Consider the following 16925-nt stretch of genomic DNA (forward strand, 5'->3'; position numbering starts at 1 on the left):
CGAAAGAGAGTGGGGGAAGTCGATGAATTAGTCGATGTAACATCGATTAATACTGGAGAGTAAAATCACATTTTTACCCATTTTACTCGATTTTCCTATGTTTCATCCCTTATTTTGTGTGTTTTAACCCGGATTGCATATATTTTTGAGCATAGCATTCAGAATAATGCATAAAATCCGAGTTATCTCACAATTTCCCCTTTCGTAACGGTCATTTCAAATCGAAGTATGCAGCTGTCAAGAAATTGTAACAACTTCACGGTGGTGTGGTGTTTTCCGTGGAGGATTTGCAGCCCGCGGGGAAAGAAAAAACCCTCGTTATCAGTGGTTTTTATCAGAAATTGCACATGTTAAAGTGATTGAGCGTGACGGACGTCAAGTGGGACGACGATCAGTGCAAAACTGGCTACTGTATGAGCATTCCAGTTAGTGAAAATAGCAACAAACACGAGGCGTGTGAAAGCTCAAAGATGGACAGCATACGCAAGGAGTGGGAAGAATTGGCCACGGAATACAAAGATCTAGAGGTAAATGCACATCCAGGTCAAATCCCTAGATTTCCCTCCTATCAATCAGCTGCATTTTCTCCATAGACCGTCAATCAGAACTACTTGGAACTCCTGGAGGGCCTCGAGGGCTTGCAGCAGAAATGCCAGAAGGACATCAAACACCAGCGTTACAGGATGAACCAGATCACTATCAACATGAAGAAGTAAGTAAGCAACCTTTGAAGTCCCTGCTTTATCAGAAAATCACCCAGAGAATTGATTAATGACAATAACACACGCGTAAAATTGTCCGATAAGTTGTTCACGTAACTACTCCGCGAGGCATCTTATTCCAAGATTTAATGTACATTGAACCACTGTTGCGGGACTATTGTCTTTAACCCTTTAAGGACGATTGGAACACCGGTGTCCCATAAAGAAAATAATTTTTTCTGACTACCTGAAGTTATTTCTTTCTAATGTCTGTACATAATTGTAAAGAAGAAGGTTGAAGGAATCTAGAATATTTTTTGCAAGTCTCTAGCTATTTGATATGTAGTAAATATTTAAGTTCAAAAATGGCGAATTTTTAAATTCTCAAATTCATAATTGATTTTATTTATTTTTTATACTTCCAATTTTTTTTTAAGAAAAAACCTTTTGGCAATAAAAACTACAATACTCATACGTAATATTTTTCATTAAAGCGAAAAATATTATTCATTGGTATTGTCAGAAAAATTACTTAAATTTTTGGGCTATTTTAGTCCCTATCGTTCATAAAGCACAAAATACACCAAATCAGACTCTGTTGGACTTTCCAAGGTTAGATGTAAGACTTATCATTGATTATGTTTCTCAGTTTTATTTTTATTGTTGATTTTCAGTATGTAAAAAGTGTCTCATCGTTAAAGGGTTAAAACAAATTTAAGGGCATTTTATGCGTTCAGGTAGCAGATAAAACAAACGAGAAGAACTCTTTGAATTTGTAAAAAATGCTAAAAATACAAAAACTTTCTTGAAAAGAGCAAGTTTTTTGATATAGAACGATTTCTGAATTCTGAACGATTTCGAAAACTAGAATTAAAAAGTCCTTCTGTTAATAATAATTTCTCAAAAGCTTAGCAATTTATTTTGGGTTTTAAAGTCTAATTTCGTTTACCTCCTAATGTGTTCCCAAATAATTTATTTATCATCATTTTATCATATTTTCTACTAAAATCTACTAAAAATTTTCTACTAACCAACCCTACCAACATAAATAAATTTAACCCATTCCGTCAATGTACTAGAAATACTTGAGATAGAATGTTCATATTTTGAAATTAGTTTCTTACAGATTATATAATAGATGATTTTTTTGAAAAGAAAATTTTTTATCTATTGTGGGGCGCGGGGTGCCGCTGTCAAACACACGTCTTAACAGTCACTGAATTTAAATTCTGTACAATAATTCATTACAAACTCTATTGATTTAGATAGATATAGAGTAACTATCCAAGAAAACAAATTGGAAACCAGAATTCAAATCAGAAAAGAGGATGTAGGCCAATTTTAACAAATTCGATGGCATGTCAAATTTTCTATCCGCCATTTTGAGCAAAATTTTTACATGACTTCAAGCGAAGCGAAAGAAGAACAACAAAATGTATTCCCATCTCTGTCGGGCTATTTTTTCCAAGTAACCGAAGAAATAAAGTGACTAAAAATCCATTCCCGGCAGAAATTCGAATATCAATTGCCCAGGAATAAATTATCTAAATTCACTCAATTGACGTATGATGTATAATACCATGGTAAGGAATGGGTTAAGGCTTCATGCTTTATTTGTCCAAACGATCAATAATTGACTTATGGACTCTTCACAATGGGAACAAATTTTCGTCAAAAATTGCATTTTTGACAGAATTTTGACGTTTCCAACAGTGTCGATATTTTCATTCAAAAGAACCATTTTTGACGAAAATTGCTTCCAAGGTGTAAGGGCCTTTATGGTGTCTACACACTAGAAGCAATTTTCGTCAAAAATTGCCTTTTTTTTAAAAAAAAAATCTGACGTTTCTGCCTACAAGGATAGGGGAAATTTTCTTTAAAAAAGCATTTTTTAAAGAAATTTCTCTTAGTGTGTAGAGGCCATTAGATTTGTTTGAAGCACGAGCTTTACGGTAATTCTGCTTAATCGTAAATTACACTTTAGCGATGCTGATGAATATCCAATGATTCTCCGTAACAATGCAAGCGAATTCAAAACTGCCATAATTTTTTCAATAATTCAAATAATTGTGAGAATTTTCGTCAAAATTTTCGCCAAGTGTAATAAATATCCTGTTATACTACTGGATTTTTAAAGCGTTTTCACAACCATTTTGTTTTTTTTTAGTGCGAACAATTTTTTCTTTGGTTGAAAAGTTAATAAAAGACCATAACGCTGAGCATACCCTTCAATAAAATATTTAGCTTCGAATATTATCTTTTATTTTCACAAATATATCTACAAATGGAAAATAAATATCATGATTTTGTAATATAATTGAGGTTATAATAAGGCCTGCACAAATTGGGAGCAATTTTCGTCAAAAAAATTCGTTTTGACGAATCATTTTTTGTTGAAAATTGCTCTCCATGTGTAAAATCCAGTTTTTTATTTCAAGGAACATCAGATTCTAACCTTACTTTTTTAGTCTATTTCCGGAAATAGAAAATTAGGCTCTATATAATATTTTTAGATCGTTGAGATAGCCCATACAATGTCAAGTTATGTAAGAAATTTTTTTTGACTTGTCTTGTTTGTCAATAATGATCACTACAAAAAAAATATACAAATAAAAAAATCAACTAAAACAAACTAACGATTATGTTTTCGTTAATCAAATTGTAAAAAACGCACATTGTTGAATAGAACAAAAAAGTAATTGGTCATTATAAAAGGACAAGATAGACATCTGCTAATTAATATGAACCCAGAGCAACGTAAAAACATTCACTTTGCATTTTGTTAGATAAGATGTTAAATTTTATCTCCATGTCATAATTCATAATTTCTAAAAGTCACCACTTAGGATTGCATTTAAAATCTCATGCTAGATCTTATTTGGAACCTCAACAGAATTTTCAGTAGAGATTGTTAGATGGATTTTTAAAATTGAAAAGGAAACTTAGATTAAACAGAAGGGATAAGCAATTACCCTTTTCCTTTTAGTTTTTTTTAAGCTTTTATCTTCCATTTGTTGCTTTATTAGTAGAGGAAAATCGTGTCAGAATCAGAAGTCAGAACTTTTTCACTTGTCCCAGATTTTTTTTTTTTTTAATTTATGATACAGTTCATGCCCCTGTCGGAGTACAACAATTTGGGACTATATAAAGAATGTATTGTTTTTGTTTTTTTTTTTAACATGCATAGGATAAGTGCATAAGATACAATCAGATGTTACAAACAAAGGAGAAACAGGTGGTGCAACAGAGTCGTAGATAAAAAAATTATCAAATTAGCGACTGGTTTGCTTATTAATCAAGCATCGCGCTAAGTTCTCTTTTTTGCCTTAGAGGTCTCTACTGGGAATAATTTTCGTCGAGAATTATTTTTTTGACGGAATTTTGACATTTCCCCGTACAATACTGGCAGTTTCTTTCAAAAAAGGCATTTTTGACAAAAATAGTGACAAAAGTAGTGTAGGCCCAAGAAACAGTTTTTTCTCAATATAGTCTTATAGAATTCCCGAATCACGGCTTATAAGACAGTCTCAAAGAACGATTTGCTTAAATAACGCTTATAGACTACCTAAAATAGTCGTTGAGACCTTTATATAGAAAAGTGGCGCACCATTAAGAGGCTTAACTGACTCTATAAGCATTGCTGTGAAAGGAAACTGAAGAGTTCTTTGAGACAATCTTACAAAACACCTATATATCTTCTGAGAGAATGCTTATACAATACTCTAAATTTAATATTATAAACGAAAATGAACCAGTTATAAGACCATAATCAGAATAATTAAAAGAATCACAACATTTTTTTCGCTTTTATACATATTTTATGTAATGTCATCCATTTTATGTAATTATATTATTTTTTAATGTAATTTGTCAGGTTTAGCAATTTATTATTTCATCATTATTGCCACTGCAGAGACATGAAAATCCATATTGTCCTTGTGTAAATAATCTGCTGAACGTGTCTGCTTTTCCTATATTAATATCCAATCGGTATGAAGAAATGCATGCAAACTTCGTCTCGACTGAATTTTACGCTTATTTGTAAATTCTTAAGAATGTTATGAGCATGCTATAAGTCGTCAATAGATCCAAGTCGAAATTAAGGGGAAATGATGGGAAATCAGGGGAAGTTGTTGACATTTTGCGTGCAACACATTTGGATTGCAAAGCATTTTTCACACAAATTCATTTAATAAGAGTAGATTTGCTGTATTGTGCTAATATTTTAAGGTAAAATTGTGCTGTGATATAGTGATTAGGAGTGCAGAATCAAGAAAAATAGGAATTGTTTTACAGCATCTTCTCAAAGAATGCCTCACATTCTTTGTATTCTTCTTTTTTTATAAATTAAAAAGGTTCAAGTGCCACTGAAGGACAAAAAATTCTTCTATTTGCAGAGCAAATAGAGAAGAATCTTATAGCAGTTTTTAGTATTCTCTCATATTGTACTTATTGCGTTCTTCTATCATAATAGAAAACTCAGTGTAGGATAAATGAAGCTAATTCAAAACCTGCTCCAAATGGAAATTTTTCGCTACCCCAAATGGAAACGTTATTGTTTTCACAATAAATAGAGTACTAAATTATTATATTCGTATATTTTCTATACCACAGTTTCATTATTTAGTTAATTTTTCTCCAAATAAAGCGAAAATCCTTTCATATTCACAAATTTTAATTTGTTAATTTCTCAGAAAAAATTTAAAGTGTACCTTTTCACCATCGAATTTTTCATCGATCGACCATGCTTTCCAATGAGAAACACAATGAGGTAACTGTTGTTTATTCGTTTTGTTTAACATTTATGTCATATTTCAGGCTAATTTTAGTTAAATTAAGTGCTAATCTTTGTTGCTAACGTTTACGTAAAGTTTTCAAATGAAATAATTACGAATTTCGTGAACAAAAAGGGTTTTTCTGAAGTGTCTGCAAATGCTTCAATAGGAAATCCTTGAAATATGATTTTTTTTGGAGAGATTTTGTTATTGTTTTAGATGGAAAAGAGAAAAGACCAGGAATAAGAACAAATTCTACACTCAAAAGCAACTCAACAAGATTTTGGAAGCCTTTCGTCGCGGTTTCATTTACACTGTGTCTCCAATTAGAAATTTTTCCTTGTCTCCATTTGGATTAATTTGTTTCCAATAGAAGCATTTTACGCTCGCGTATTTTTCTTGTATTTAAGAAGTTTTAAAATTATATCTAAAGAATTTTCACTAAACAGTAACATTCTAGAAGAGTCAAGGAGCAAATTTATGTAATACTCTTCAGAAAAATATGAACTTAATGTGTTGAATTTTCTGTCAAAGTTAAAGCGTCTGGAAATGGTTTTGAATTAGAATATTTACCCTAATTAATCTATTTTCCGGTGTATTTCATAAATTAAGAAGTAATAATTGCAAACTCTAGAAAATATAGACTCGTCAAAATTCTGTCAAAATTGCATTTTTTGACGAAAATCACTCCTAACCTAAATGTGCAGAAGCCTTTAACTCTTTCGCGTCTTTAGGGTCATATATGACCCGGGGAAAAAAGTTTCTTTTTGGCTATTTACATTAATTGAAATCTAACTGGAGTCTTGAGAAAATGAGCCAAGAATCTTACATCCTTCTATTATGATGTCGTGCACGAACAGATAGATTTCAATTAATGTAAATACCCAAAAAAACTTTTTTCCCCGAGTCATGACATTACCCTAAAGACGCGAAAGAGTTAAGCTTCAAATTTTGAAAAAATGCTTGAAATATGAAACACATGTTTCATGATTTCCCTAGAAACATGTTTCAATGTAAAGTTCTTTGTTTCTGAAATTGAATACCCCCTCATGCATAATTATTTTCATTAGGCTCTCAAAGCAAAATCCAGTAGCACCAGAGTATCAAGAGGTATCGGCTGAGATTGAGAAGGGGATGATGAAGAGAAAGGCTCAATTGCATGAAATTGAACAGACTCTACCGAAGGAAAATGGGTTGTATTTGAAAGTGAGTTAAAATCAAATATGCCTTCTTCCAAAAACACTTTCCCTCATTTTTTTCTTTCTTCCCCGTTCCAGATCATTTTGGGTAATGTGAATGTGTCGATTCTCAATAGAAACGACAAAGTACGATATAAGGATGACTATGAAAAATTTAAATTGATTCTCAATGTAATTGGACTGTCTATGGCTCTTCTCAATCTTGTTGTGAACTACAGAGCCCTAGAATTGGCCTTTATGTTTCTTTTGGTTTGGTATTATTGCACTCTGACGATCCGGGAGTCTATTCTTAAGGTCAATGGCTCAAGGATTAAAGGATGGTGGAGGACACATCATTTTATATCAACTGTTTCTGCGGGTGTTTTGCTGGTATGGCCACAAGGAGAACCCTGGCAACTTTTCCGTAGTCAATTCATGTACTTCAACGCCTACATAAGTAAGTGTTTGACCTTTTTGACCTTTACGCAGAATTTTCATTTCTCCAAAATCCTTTTACAATTTTTTTTTTCAGGTATGGTTCAATACTTACAATTTCGATATCAAAAGGGTGTTCTCTATAGGCTCAAAGCCCTCGGAGAAAGGCACAATATGGACATTACAATTGAGGTAATAAATTCTTTTAGAAACTTTTTGTTCTGTCTTCTGAAACGAGAGATTGTTTTTTCAGGGTTTCCACACGTGGATGTGGAAGGGAATTGGTTTTCTCTTACCTTTCCTCTTCATCGGCTACATTTTCCAAGCTTACAATGCTTGGGTCCTCTACAAACTCTCCCTCCATCCCGACGCCACATGGCAGATTCCCATGATGAGTTTCTTGTTTTTGATTCTCTTCATTGGCAACACTACAACTACGATGCTCGTGGTGCCGCAGAAGATGAGGGAACGTGCCAAGGAACGATACAGGCTCAAGAGCTTATCCTGGGCACTCAAGATTAGAGATCAAATAAAGGTTAGTAAATTCTTAATGATTATACTAAATTTTCAGGGGATTTCTTTTCAAATGCTACAAAAGTCTCATTAATGTGATATTTCTGATTTTCGCACATGCCATTCAATAGTGGTCCAAGAATAATATCTTGGCTAAACAATTCTTTTTTCTTTTACGATTAATTATTTCAAGAGGATCATTTTAAACAAATTTTCTACAGCATTTACAATAAAAAATCTTCCAGAATCGCGCAAAAGATAACCCAAAATAGGTAAGAAATAATTTGTGTTTAGATAAAAATTACTTATCGGTTTATTAATCGTTGCATTATCGGTACAGAACTGGTTTAAAATCGTAACAAATTTCGAGACCTTTTCAAAGACCACGAGCATGATACCACTCGGTTAGAAAATATGCTCTCTACACTGAGAGAAATCCGAAAAAGTCACAATAACATTCCGGAAATGTTTATTTTACCCTGCAGTATTGATCCGAAATCGGTGTAAATATTACCCTTTTTAGGTGTATTGGGGGTTAAATTTACCCTTTTTCATGTTAATTTTACTCTTAAAAATGTGTAAAATTAACATTAAAAAACGTTGATATATTTTTACACCTAAAAAGTGTTAAAGTTATGAGGAAAAAAAGTTAATCGCACCCCAGTTTTTTCTCAGTGTTATAAAACGTTACATTGCCGATTTATAATCGATTGGAATCTGTTTAGAATTGTGAAAAATTTCAAGACCTTGCTAAGGACCACAAGCATGATACCAATTGCTTGAGAACTACGCTCTTTACAGCCTTTTTAACTATTGACCTTGAAAAATCGATAATAGAAATGATTCAGCGGCCAAGCGGTGAATCAGCGTCTAATAAAGTCACATCCAGGGGCATGACGTTTCCTATGTTTCCCATATGTTTCTAGCGTGCCGAACATTTTTTTGAGTTTATTGGCTGTTTTCTGTCATTGTAGAATGAATTAGCAAATAATACTAATACAAAATAAAAGCCAATTTAATAATGAAAAGGCAACCGAAAACCCCAAATTAGCAACCTACGTAGTTTTGGAGATATTTCGTAAAATGTGTACGAAAACAGGAAAAAAATTACACTAATACTGGTCGCATTTTTCAGAGCTAATGTCACCCCCCTGGTCACATCAGAGTTCAGTTGTACAAAACAAATTGACAAAAGTATAGAGAAAAGTTAAAACTTTTCCAACTGATTATTACTAATCGTATCGAGATATTTTGTATTACAAGGTATTTTACACTGTCATATCCCGTGTTGGAAGAATCTGCGAAATTCATTGTAGACTGCCCAGGAGCGCCTTCTGGTGATGTGAATACTTTTTCCATGCTCCCGTATTTGTTGGGCGCAGGCGGTGCATTATATTATATTATTATTATACTTGAAAATTGTCTAAATCAGACATTCAGATCTTTGCACCGGGCAGGACTCGAACTCACAACTGTGAGTCAAGCCGGGGAATTTATCCGTCTAAGAGCCGACGCTCTTGCCTATTGCGCCACTGATTCCCCATTGCTAGTGATGATTTTCCAATGCCAAAAAATAACGAACGTTAAGAAACCAAAAACACATATTCTAATCAACCACTGAAGAAGATCCACATAGAGACCGAAAGTCCTGGATAATACAGAAAATTTGTTTTTCATTTTTGGTAACAAAAGCCTCGGTTATGGGGTTTCCGCGATTTTTTCGCGAATACTGAAATAATTCGAGCAGCAAAAAACAAAATTTTGACAGTAAAAAGTCAAATCGCACCATTAAAAAGTAAAAATCAATAAAGATCAATGAAAACTCTTCTCTTATACACTTCTCTTATTCACAAAGTGTTTGCGTATGTCTATTCTACTCTTTATCAATCAATGTAAATTGAAACATTGTTATGTTCATAAGAAGAGTGCATAATTTTCCTGATCTGAAAAGTATACCAAAGCCATAAAAATTTCCAAAGTAATCAATAAAAATTAAAATTCGTTTCAATTAAAATTGACATGTCTGTATTTAAAAATTACTAAAAAAAAATAAGATTCGGTCAGTAACAAAAATTAAATTAGGGTTTTGTTTAGTAACAAAAAGTTTTTCTGGTCCTTTTTTTTGTAAATTCTACTGGTATTTTTTTTAATGACCAGTGAACTTAATATGAAAATTTACTGCACATTTTTTACTGATTTGTTTAACAATTTGCTAATGTGTAAAACTCGAGAATTCATCACGATATTTTGAAAGTATTCTTAACCATTTTTTAATGTTTAAGTCTTTCGGAACCGTAACATATACAGCGAGCCAATTTTACTAAAATTCACTTTTTTGTAACTCTAGTGGGCAAATATGATGCTTTTGCAGAGAAAGAATTTTCTCCGTCTCTGGAAAAGGGAAAACTCTTGGGTACTCTCGTCCCCAAAAGAACGAAAAGGAGACAAATGCCAATACAGTAGAGTTCCTCAAATTTGAACATTTGGAGGGTATAGATGACATTTCCCACTCCTCAAATTTGAACAATATTTTCAAAAACATAACGGAATTTATGTGAAATGCGCTTTCTCTAAATTAAGAAAAATAACTTTAGAGAAAATATAAATGTAATTTATTGTGATACAAATGGAATTTGTTGCGGAAGTTAATATAATACGACAGTATTGAGGAAACACAAGAGAAAAATGGTTCTAATTCTGACTCTTCGCAAAACTTTCTTCGCATAACCTCAAATTTTACATTTCGAATTCAACCGTCGTTCAAATTTGAGGAACTCTACTGTATGCCCAAAGTCAAGATTATCGAATTTGTAAAATATTTTTCCGTCTAAAAGCTCTCCTTTATGATATTAATATGATATATGATATATATATATTTCCTCAAGATAAAGTTTGTAGTTGATTTGATTTCATCGATTTTAACAACTTTTGTCAAAATAAATTAATAAACTCTTATAAAAATCTAAAGTAGTCATCACTTACAGTTTTGTCTCTAAAAAAAAATAGCTCTACCACTACCGCGTAGAGCCTCTACAAAAAGCATGAATAATCGTAGTTTTATTTTATTCTTCTGCTTCGCTCTAGTTATAAATTTCTGATGATTTCTTTGGTTTTAGCTGAGATTTTTACTGCTCGAACTCTACGGAGAGAGCAGTATATATAATCCCTCGATTCCCCTCCCCCCCCCCCCAAAATTTCCATCTTCCACCCCCCGGAGACCACTTTTGTCAACAAATCTTCACGTTTCAGACGATTTCTGAGAAATGTCATCACTCTGTTTGTCCGTCTGTCCGTCTGTCCATCCGGCTTTCATCAGCTCTAGAAGCCAAACGGTTAGAGATAGAGACTTGAGACCTTCGGGGGACCCCCCATAAGTCGACCCAAGGATCGTTAACATGCCCCTCATTTTCCCCCACCCCTCCCCTTCCCCTCCAAAACCATGTTTTCTTGGGATTGCTCGAAAACGCGTCGTGTGATTTTTTTCATTTTTTGGATATGTTTTAGAGATTATCCAGCCGAATATTTCGTCCTTAGACGAAAATACCGTTGAATTATTCCTAATAACGATTTTTCAAGGTCAAAGGTTAAAAAGACAATAGAGTGCGCATATATCAAGCAAATGGGATCATGTTTGGGGTCGTTGGAAATTTCCTATAAAACTGAACCGGTTCCAAACGGTTTTGAATCGGTAATGAACCGGTTCACAACCGATAAATAATTTTTCTACGAAATTCAATTAAATTACTCCTGAGGTGTATTTTGGGAAATATTTTGAGTGATTTATAAATCGGTTGTGAACCGGTAATGAACCGGTTATTTACCGAAAAGTAACTTTTGTTTAAACATAATTTTTATTACATTTTGTGGAATCTATTGAGTGATTTATAATTCGATTCAAATCGGTTGAGTACCGGTAAACCGTAAGTGATGCGAAAGTACTTTTGAGGTATAGCATCTACGTCACGATTTCGAGCATTTCGCAAAGCCTGGGACGTTTTGCCACCCCTTTTTTCATGATTCCAACATAATTTTTGTCTTGAGTCTTATTCGATGGACTGCTATTGAATGGATGGCGCGATATATCACATTTCAACTCTGGTTACTCCAAATAATTTTCATAGTCTATTAATAAGCCACAAAATGTTTAGCACTGTTCTTTTACTTATTATCTTCCTCTTGGCTCGCATTTTTATTTTCAGGGTGACAAGAGGAAAGCGTCGCAAAAGTCATCACCAGGTGATTCCAGTGAGAAGAAGAGTGATTAGGCTAAATTTCAAATGGGGACAGGGAATTGCAGAAAATCATGAGAAAGTGCATTGGTGGTAAAGTAAAACAATATTTTCTTCAAGTTTTTTTTGTTTTGTTTGTATTTGAAATGGAAAAAGGAGATATAAAAAAAAACAAGAAGAATACATAACTTTTCAAAGTACAAATATCAGGAATGTAAAAAAAAACACACACAAATTAATTAATTAATTTATTTGAGAGAGGTTCTTTCGGGGATTTTTTTTTATTTTTTAGAAAGACTTGTTAAGGTGTATTTTCTTTTTTTTTTAAATTAGATTTTAAGGGGAAGGATTTGAACATAATAGATATTAGGGAGAATTTTATAGGTCTTTTTTTGCTGTATTAGCTGAGTTAGTGTCACTTTTTTATATATATTAATTTTTTTATTTTCTTGATTTATTGTGTAAATTTGTTATATTTTGTCATATAAGTTCTTTTTTTGCTTTTCCTACACGTTGCTCTCTCTCTCGCTTCAGCGCAGTCTCAAGAATTTTCTAACTAATCTTCCGTCACGTTTTCTTTTCACTCTAGCTCAGAGGTAAAAGGAATTTGTCAAAATCCTGTATTTTAGGGTTGCTAATTTGATAAAAAAAAATATCTGTAGAGAAATACTCTACCATTTGGATTTTTTTGGGAAAGTTTGCTAAATCAATTAAGAAATTAGTAAAATTTACTAAGTTTTGTAAATTTCTTACGTTCTTCGGCATCTTAAAGAGCGTTTACAAATGTTTTTTTATTAATGATGTTCTTGGAAAAAAATAAATAAATAATTAAAAAACAAATGCTTTTGGCATTTAAATTGTAAAATTTGTTATTTTAGCAAAACTTTTGTAAGAATTCTTCCTTAAAAATAGAGGTATTAAGCTTTATATTGTGCTTTCAAAGAAAAACGTCTTTTGTACAAATTTGTCTTAAAATGATTTCACAATAATTTAATAGCTATTTTTGATTTAACAAACAAATTTGCAAAATTAACAAAATTTAACTAACGTTTTACGTTATTTACAAACCACTTTACAATATTTCAGAACAAGGATTTTACAAAATAAAATTATTTTCAAATGACATTTTTTTCGGAATTTGTTTTGTTATTTTAACAAAACACTTGTTAAAAAATTTATCTCAAAAAGACAATAATATTTTAGAGGTCCAAATAAAAAAAATAAGTGTGATTATGATGGAATCACACCTAGAAAACGAGATTTTGCAAAAATTTCTGATTAAAAGCATTCCGAAATACTTCGAAAGTCAAATTTTGTATTTCAACAAAACAATTTGTAATATTAACAAAGTTTAACAAAATCTTCTAAATTTATAACAATTTTTCAAAAGTATTTTTTTAAATGAAAGACTTTAGAAGTTTTTTGCAACAAAACTTTTGTGAAACAAACTTTCCTTATGAAATTTTGTATTTTAAACGAAGAAGTTTGTAATAATAACAAAGTTTTACAAATTTTTTACATCGTAAACTTTTGAAAACGCTTTTCAATTTTTTAACGAGACGTTTTTAGGGAATAAACGGGATTTTTAATAACAAATTGTTATGATATTTCAAATTATAAAATTGTCCTTTTAACAAAACATTTGTAAAAACCCTGAAATTAAGGTTATTTTGACAAATTTTTAACCTCTGAGTGGGATTGTGGGGATTCTGCGTGTGGGGAGTTGATCTTTGACTCACTTCCTCAGGCGACTCCTGAGGAGGGCGCTCTGACCACCAACGGGTGGTGGTTGTGTTTGGGCTTTGGTGGTGGAGGCCGCTGTGGGGCGCATAAAATTGTTTCGGCGACTGGCCACGCTGATGCCCTGGGTATTTGGTAACTTTGATCCGGACAGGGTCCGGAAAGTGGTCCCATTGGCTAGATTGTCTGTTGAGGGGGAATTTTTTGCGTAGCCGGTCGTTTGGGGCTTTACGCGAAGGGATGTGCTGCCAATGCTGGAGGTGCTGGAACTACTACGACTGGCCGGGACCCGAGAAGAACTCCCGGACAGTCGAAGTGAGGCACTCTGAAGAGGTTTCTTCTCTTGGAGTGGTGTACTGGAGAATCTCGATGGAGGGGGTTTTGCTGGAAGTCTCTTAACCGTACTGGTAGAAACTCCGCTATTTAGGGATGATCTTGATGATCTCAGACTGCCCCTGGAGCCACTTCTTTCAACATTGCGACTCGATAGACTGGTAACTGATGACTTGGAGTCATTCTTTCTCAGGGAATTCCTCCTGAATACGGGTTTTGTGGCGGAAATTGATGGTGCTGATGGACTATTTCGCATTGAATAGGTTCGTTTTGGCATTAAATCACTGATTCTCTTAGGCCCATCCACACTCTGCTCACTTATTATTCCACTTGGTTTCTCCCTCAAATTCACCTGGGGATCTGTATTCTCATTACCCGAACTCGTCTCCTTGCCCTGAGATAGGGTATCTGACACTAGGCTCTGTGATTCCTCAAATCCCTCATCGTTGAATTCACAAGTGGAAGTTTTTGTCGCACTGCGAACACCCTCACCAGCCTTCTCGCCAATCTGGAAGCGTCTTGGGTTTTTCAGAGCAGTCTCGGACTCATCGAGACTCTTCAAGCGCTCCTGCCACCTTTTCAGCCGGGCCTCCTTGTCCTCCAACGTGAACTGTTTCTTCTCCAACGACACAGGTTTCGAAGATTCCACATATATCTGCGTTTTAGGAACTTCCTCAGCAGCTGGGACGTCTTCTGCATTGTTCGCCATGTTAAAGTTAGATCTCTTAAATCTCCTGGTCTTGCGTGCTGATGAGAACCTGTCAAACTGTCCAGTACCCAAAAATTCGGCATCGTTGAAGTTGTCTCCAGTTCCCAGGAGACTCTTTCTGGGCGTTGGTGGTGTTTCTATGTTGTCTGCATCAATGTCATCCTTTTTCCTCAAATCAGACGTCAAGATTGGAGGAGACTTCTGACCAGGATCTCGCTGACCTAGAGTCGATATGAGTGACTTTCGAGGGGAGTTGTCGGGACTCGTAATTCTCGGTTCTCGTGGTTTTGGTTGAGATTCTGCAAATGAACTCATACGGATTAATCAGGTACACACTGAGATCAAGGAATATAAATCCTACCTTGTATGGCCTCAATCGTGCCAACCACGTCGGTTATTTCGATGGTATTGGAAGGTTTCCACTTCATAGGAGTTCTTCTAGGTGTCACTTCGTTCTGGGATACCTTCTCTTCCGGAAGAGGATCAAGTTTTCGTTCATTTTCTACAAATAATAAATAAAATTATCGTTATAATGTTCCTAAGGGGACCCCTTACAAAAAATTACCTGAATCTTAAAGACTCAGGAGGATCACCTCCTTCCGGGTGCGTCAGTGGTGTTTCTCTTTTCAGGGACACGAAAAACCCACAGGAATCTTTGCCAGAGCTTTCGGCGCTGCAGTGCGCCTTTCTTAGTAGTCAAACTGTGGTCAAGAAGGCGCACTGCAGCGCCGAAAGCTCTGGCAAAGAATCTCCTGTGTTTTTCGTGTCCCTGAAAAGAGAAACACCACTGACGCACCCGGAAGGAGGTGATCTCCCTGAGTCTTTAAAATTCTACATAATGTCAGTTACCACTCGAATGAATTACCTGAATCCTCTTCATAGGACTTCCTCTGAGAAAGGCGTTTCTTCCTGCTGTCTGGTTCATTGTGTTGAAGCCATGTTTGGATCTTTTCATGCCATTCTTTCGAAATTCTTGGCTTAACTTCCTCAGCAGGTGTGTCCTTTTCAATGGTCGGAATGGGAATGGGATTTGGTTGAAGAGGAGATGAGGGTGAATTTGCTCTCTCCCGATCAGCTGTAAAGTCCACATGGAAGAGATCTGGACGTTTTTTAATCCCATTCTCTGCTCTTGCTCGACGGGCCCACGAACGATCGAGACTCCCGTAGGATGTCTTTCGTTCGCGCGAAAAGTTGTCGTGTCCTGATGATCGAAGGAAGTCCATTAGGCTCTCGTCTTCGTTGAGATTTCGACTCTTTCTACGTCTCAGTGTGCCTTCGGGTGAGGGTCCAGGATCCTTAGGAGACGCAAGGTCGTTGTTGTTCGTAAATGATCCTATTCGACGACGCTGTAGAGCCGGACTTCCTGTCAGAAGATTCGGATCGAGGATTTGACTGTCGAGTCCCAGGGAAAGGTCCGGTGTCACTTGAAAAAGAAGGGATAGATATAGCAAAAAGATCCTAGAATCTAAATAGGAAAGCCTTACAATTCCTTCGTTTCATGGCTAGTTGATCCTCTCGCTGTTTCCTTCGGAAGTTAGCTTGTTGTTCCTGGATTCTTCTTCTCTCGTTGTCAACAACAGCCTGACGGAATTTTTCCCTAAAGTTTTGGAGGATTTTGAAGCACTCTTCAAGTTTGAAACTCTTCACTTCCTCAACGAAGAAGTCTGCTAGTTTGATCCGCGTCTTCTCCAGATCTAGCATATACCGTTCGAGAATGTGAACTTCCTGTTCGGATATCTTCAGGAATTCCACCATTTGCTTTTTAATGTCTACATCCGTATTCGGCGAATCAATATTCTTTTTGATCTTCTCAATCCTTCCTGCTAGGGTATAGAGTTCGTTGTTGAGTTGCTCAACGCTGGTCCTGAAATGATTTTAACCGTTAGGTACTTCTTATATTATCTTAACTCTGAGGTTTCATACTTTGCAGCATTTTCCAGGGTTGTCAGTTCTGAAGGGAAATCCAGGAGTTTCGGATTGGTTTTCTCAGCCTGAAGTGCTACATAATGAATTAGGTTCATTCCTGGTTTATTGGCACGGATGTCGGTTAGCTTCTGAAGAGAAGATAGCTTGACACCAGCTGCATTTCCTGCATACCCGCCAAAATTGAGAAAGTTTCCCATAACTAAGACCATATACAGGACTTCTTGCAGGGACTTATTGGTCATAAGGTCATCCCCTGCATACAACATGGCTCTTATGGCTGGTTCTAGGTATCCAACATTGGCTGCAAACTCCTCTTTCAGAAGCATACATTCGATACGAAGTTTGTAACTGAAAATATTGATTTTGTATTCATTGGAGGCCTTTAC

General features: G+C 35.0%; 2 protein-coding genes across 2 annotated transcripts in view; one reads left to right on the forward strand and one right to left on the reverse strand.

Moving 5' to 3' along the window:
* The first annotated feature begins 241 nt into the window (after nucleotides 1-241).
* LOC129803955 (transmembrane protein 120 homolog) lies at nucleotides 242-12035 on the forward strand. Its single transcript, XM_055850851.1, has 7 exons — nucleotides 242-527; nucleotides 594-712; nucleotides 6547-6682; nucleotides 6754-7111; nucleotides 7187-7281; nucleotides 7343-7624; nucleotides 11802-12035. The coding sequence occupies exons 1-7, from the start codon at nucleotides 414-416 to the stop codon at nucleotides 11865-11867; spliced, it is 1170 nt and encodes a 389-aa protein (XP_055706826.1). The 5' UTR covers nucleotides 242-413; the 3' UTR covers nucleotides 11868-12035.
* LOC129803948 (inverted formin-2) overlaps nucleotides 11941-16925 on the reverse strand; it is a 30249-nt gene continuing 25264 nt past the window's right edge. The window contains exons 4-8 of the mRNA XM_055850843.1: nucleotides 16537-16887; nucleotides 16098-16477; nucleotides 15479-16036; nucleotides 14975-15115; nucleotides 11941-14912 (exon numbers count right to left, since the gene is read on the reverse strand). Of these exons, the coding sequence (XP_055706818.1) occupies nucleotides 13567-14912; nucleotides 14975-15115; nucleotides 15479-16036; nucleotides 16098-16477; nucleotides 16537-16887 (2776 nt within the window). The 3' untranslated portion in view covers nucleotides 11941-13566. The remainder of the gene's footprint in view (nucleotides 14913-14974; nucleotides 15116-15478; nucleotides 16037-16097; nucleotides 16478-16536; nucleotides 16888-16925) is intronic.

This window comes from Phlebotomus papatasi, chromosome 2 (assembly GCF_024763615.1).
Source record: "Phlebotomus papatasi isolate M1 chromosome 2, Ppap_2.1, whole genome shotgun sequence".
NCBI lineage: Eukaryota > Metazoa > Arthropoda > Insecta > Diptera > Psychodidae > Phlebotomus > Phlebotomus papatasi.

What these genes read in the sequence shown, in the direction of transcription:
- LOC129803955 (XM_055850851.1), top strand. Translation starts at nt 414, where the DNA reads ATGAGCATTCCAGTTAGTGAAAATAGCAACAAACACGAGGCGTGTGAA. An exon ending in CGGAATACAAAGATCTAGAG is followed by an intron (nt 528 to 593) that starts GTAAATGCACAT and finishes TTTTCTCCATAG; the next exon opens with ACCGTCAATCAGAACTACTT. An exon ending in AGATTAGAGATCAAATAAAG is followed by an intron (nt 7,625 to 11,801) that starts GTTAGTAAATTC and finishes TTTTATTTTCAG; the next exon opens with GGTGACAAGAGGAAAGCGTC.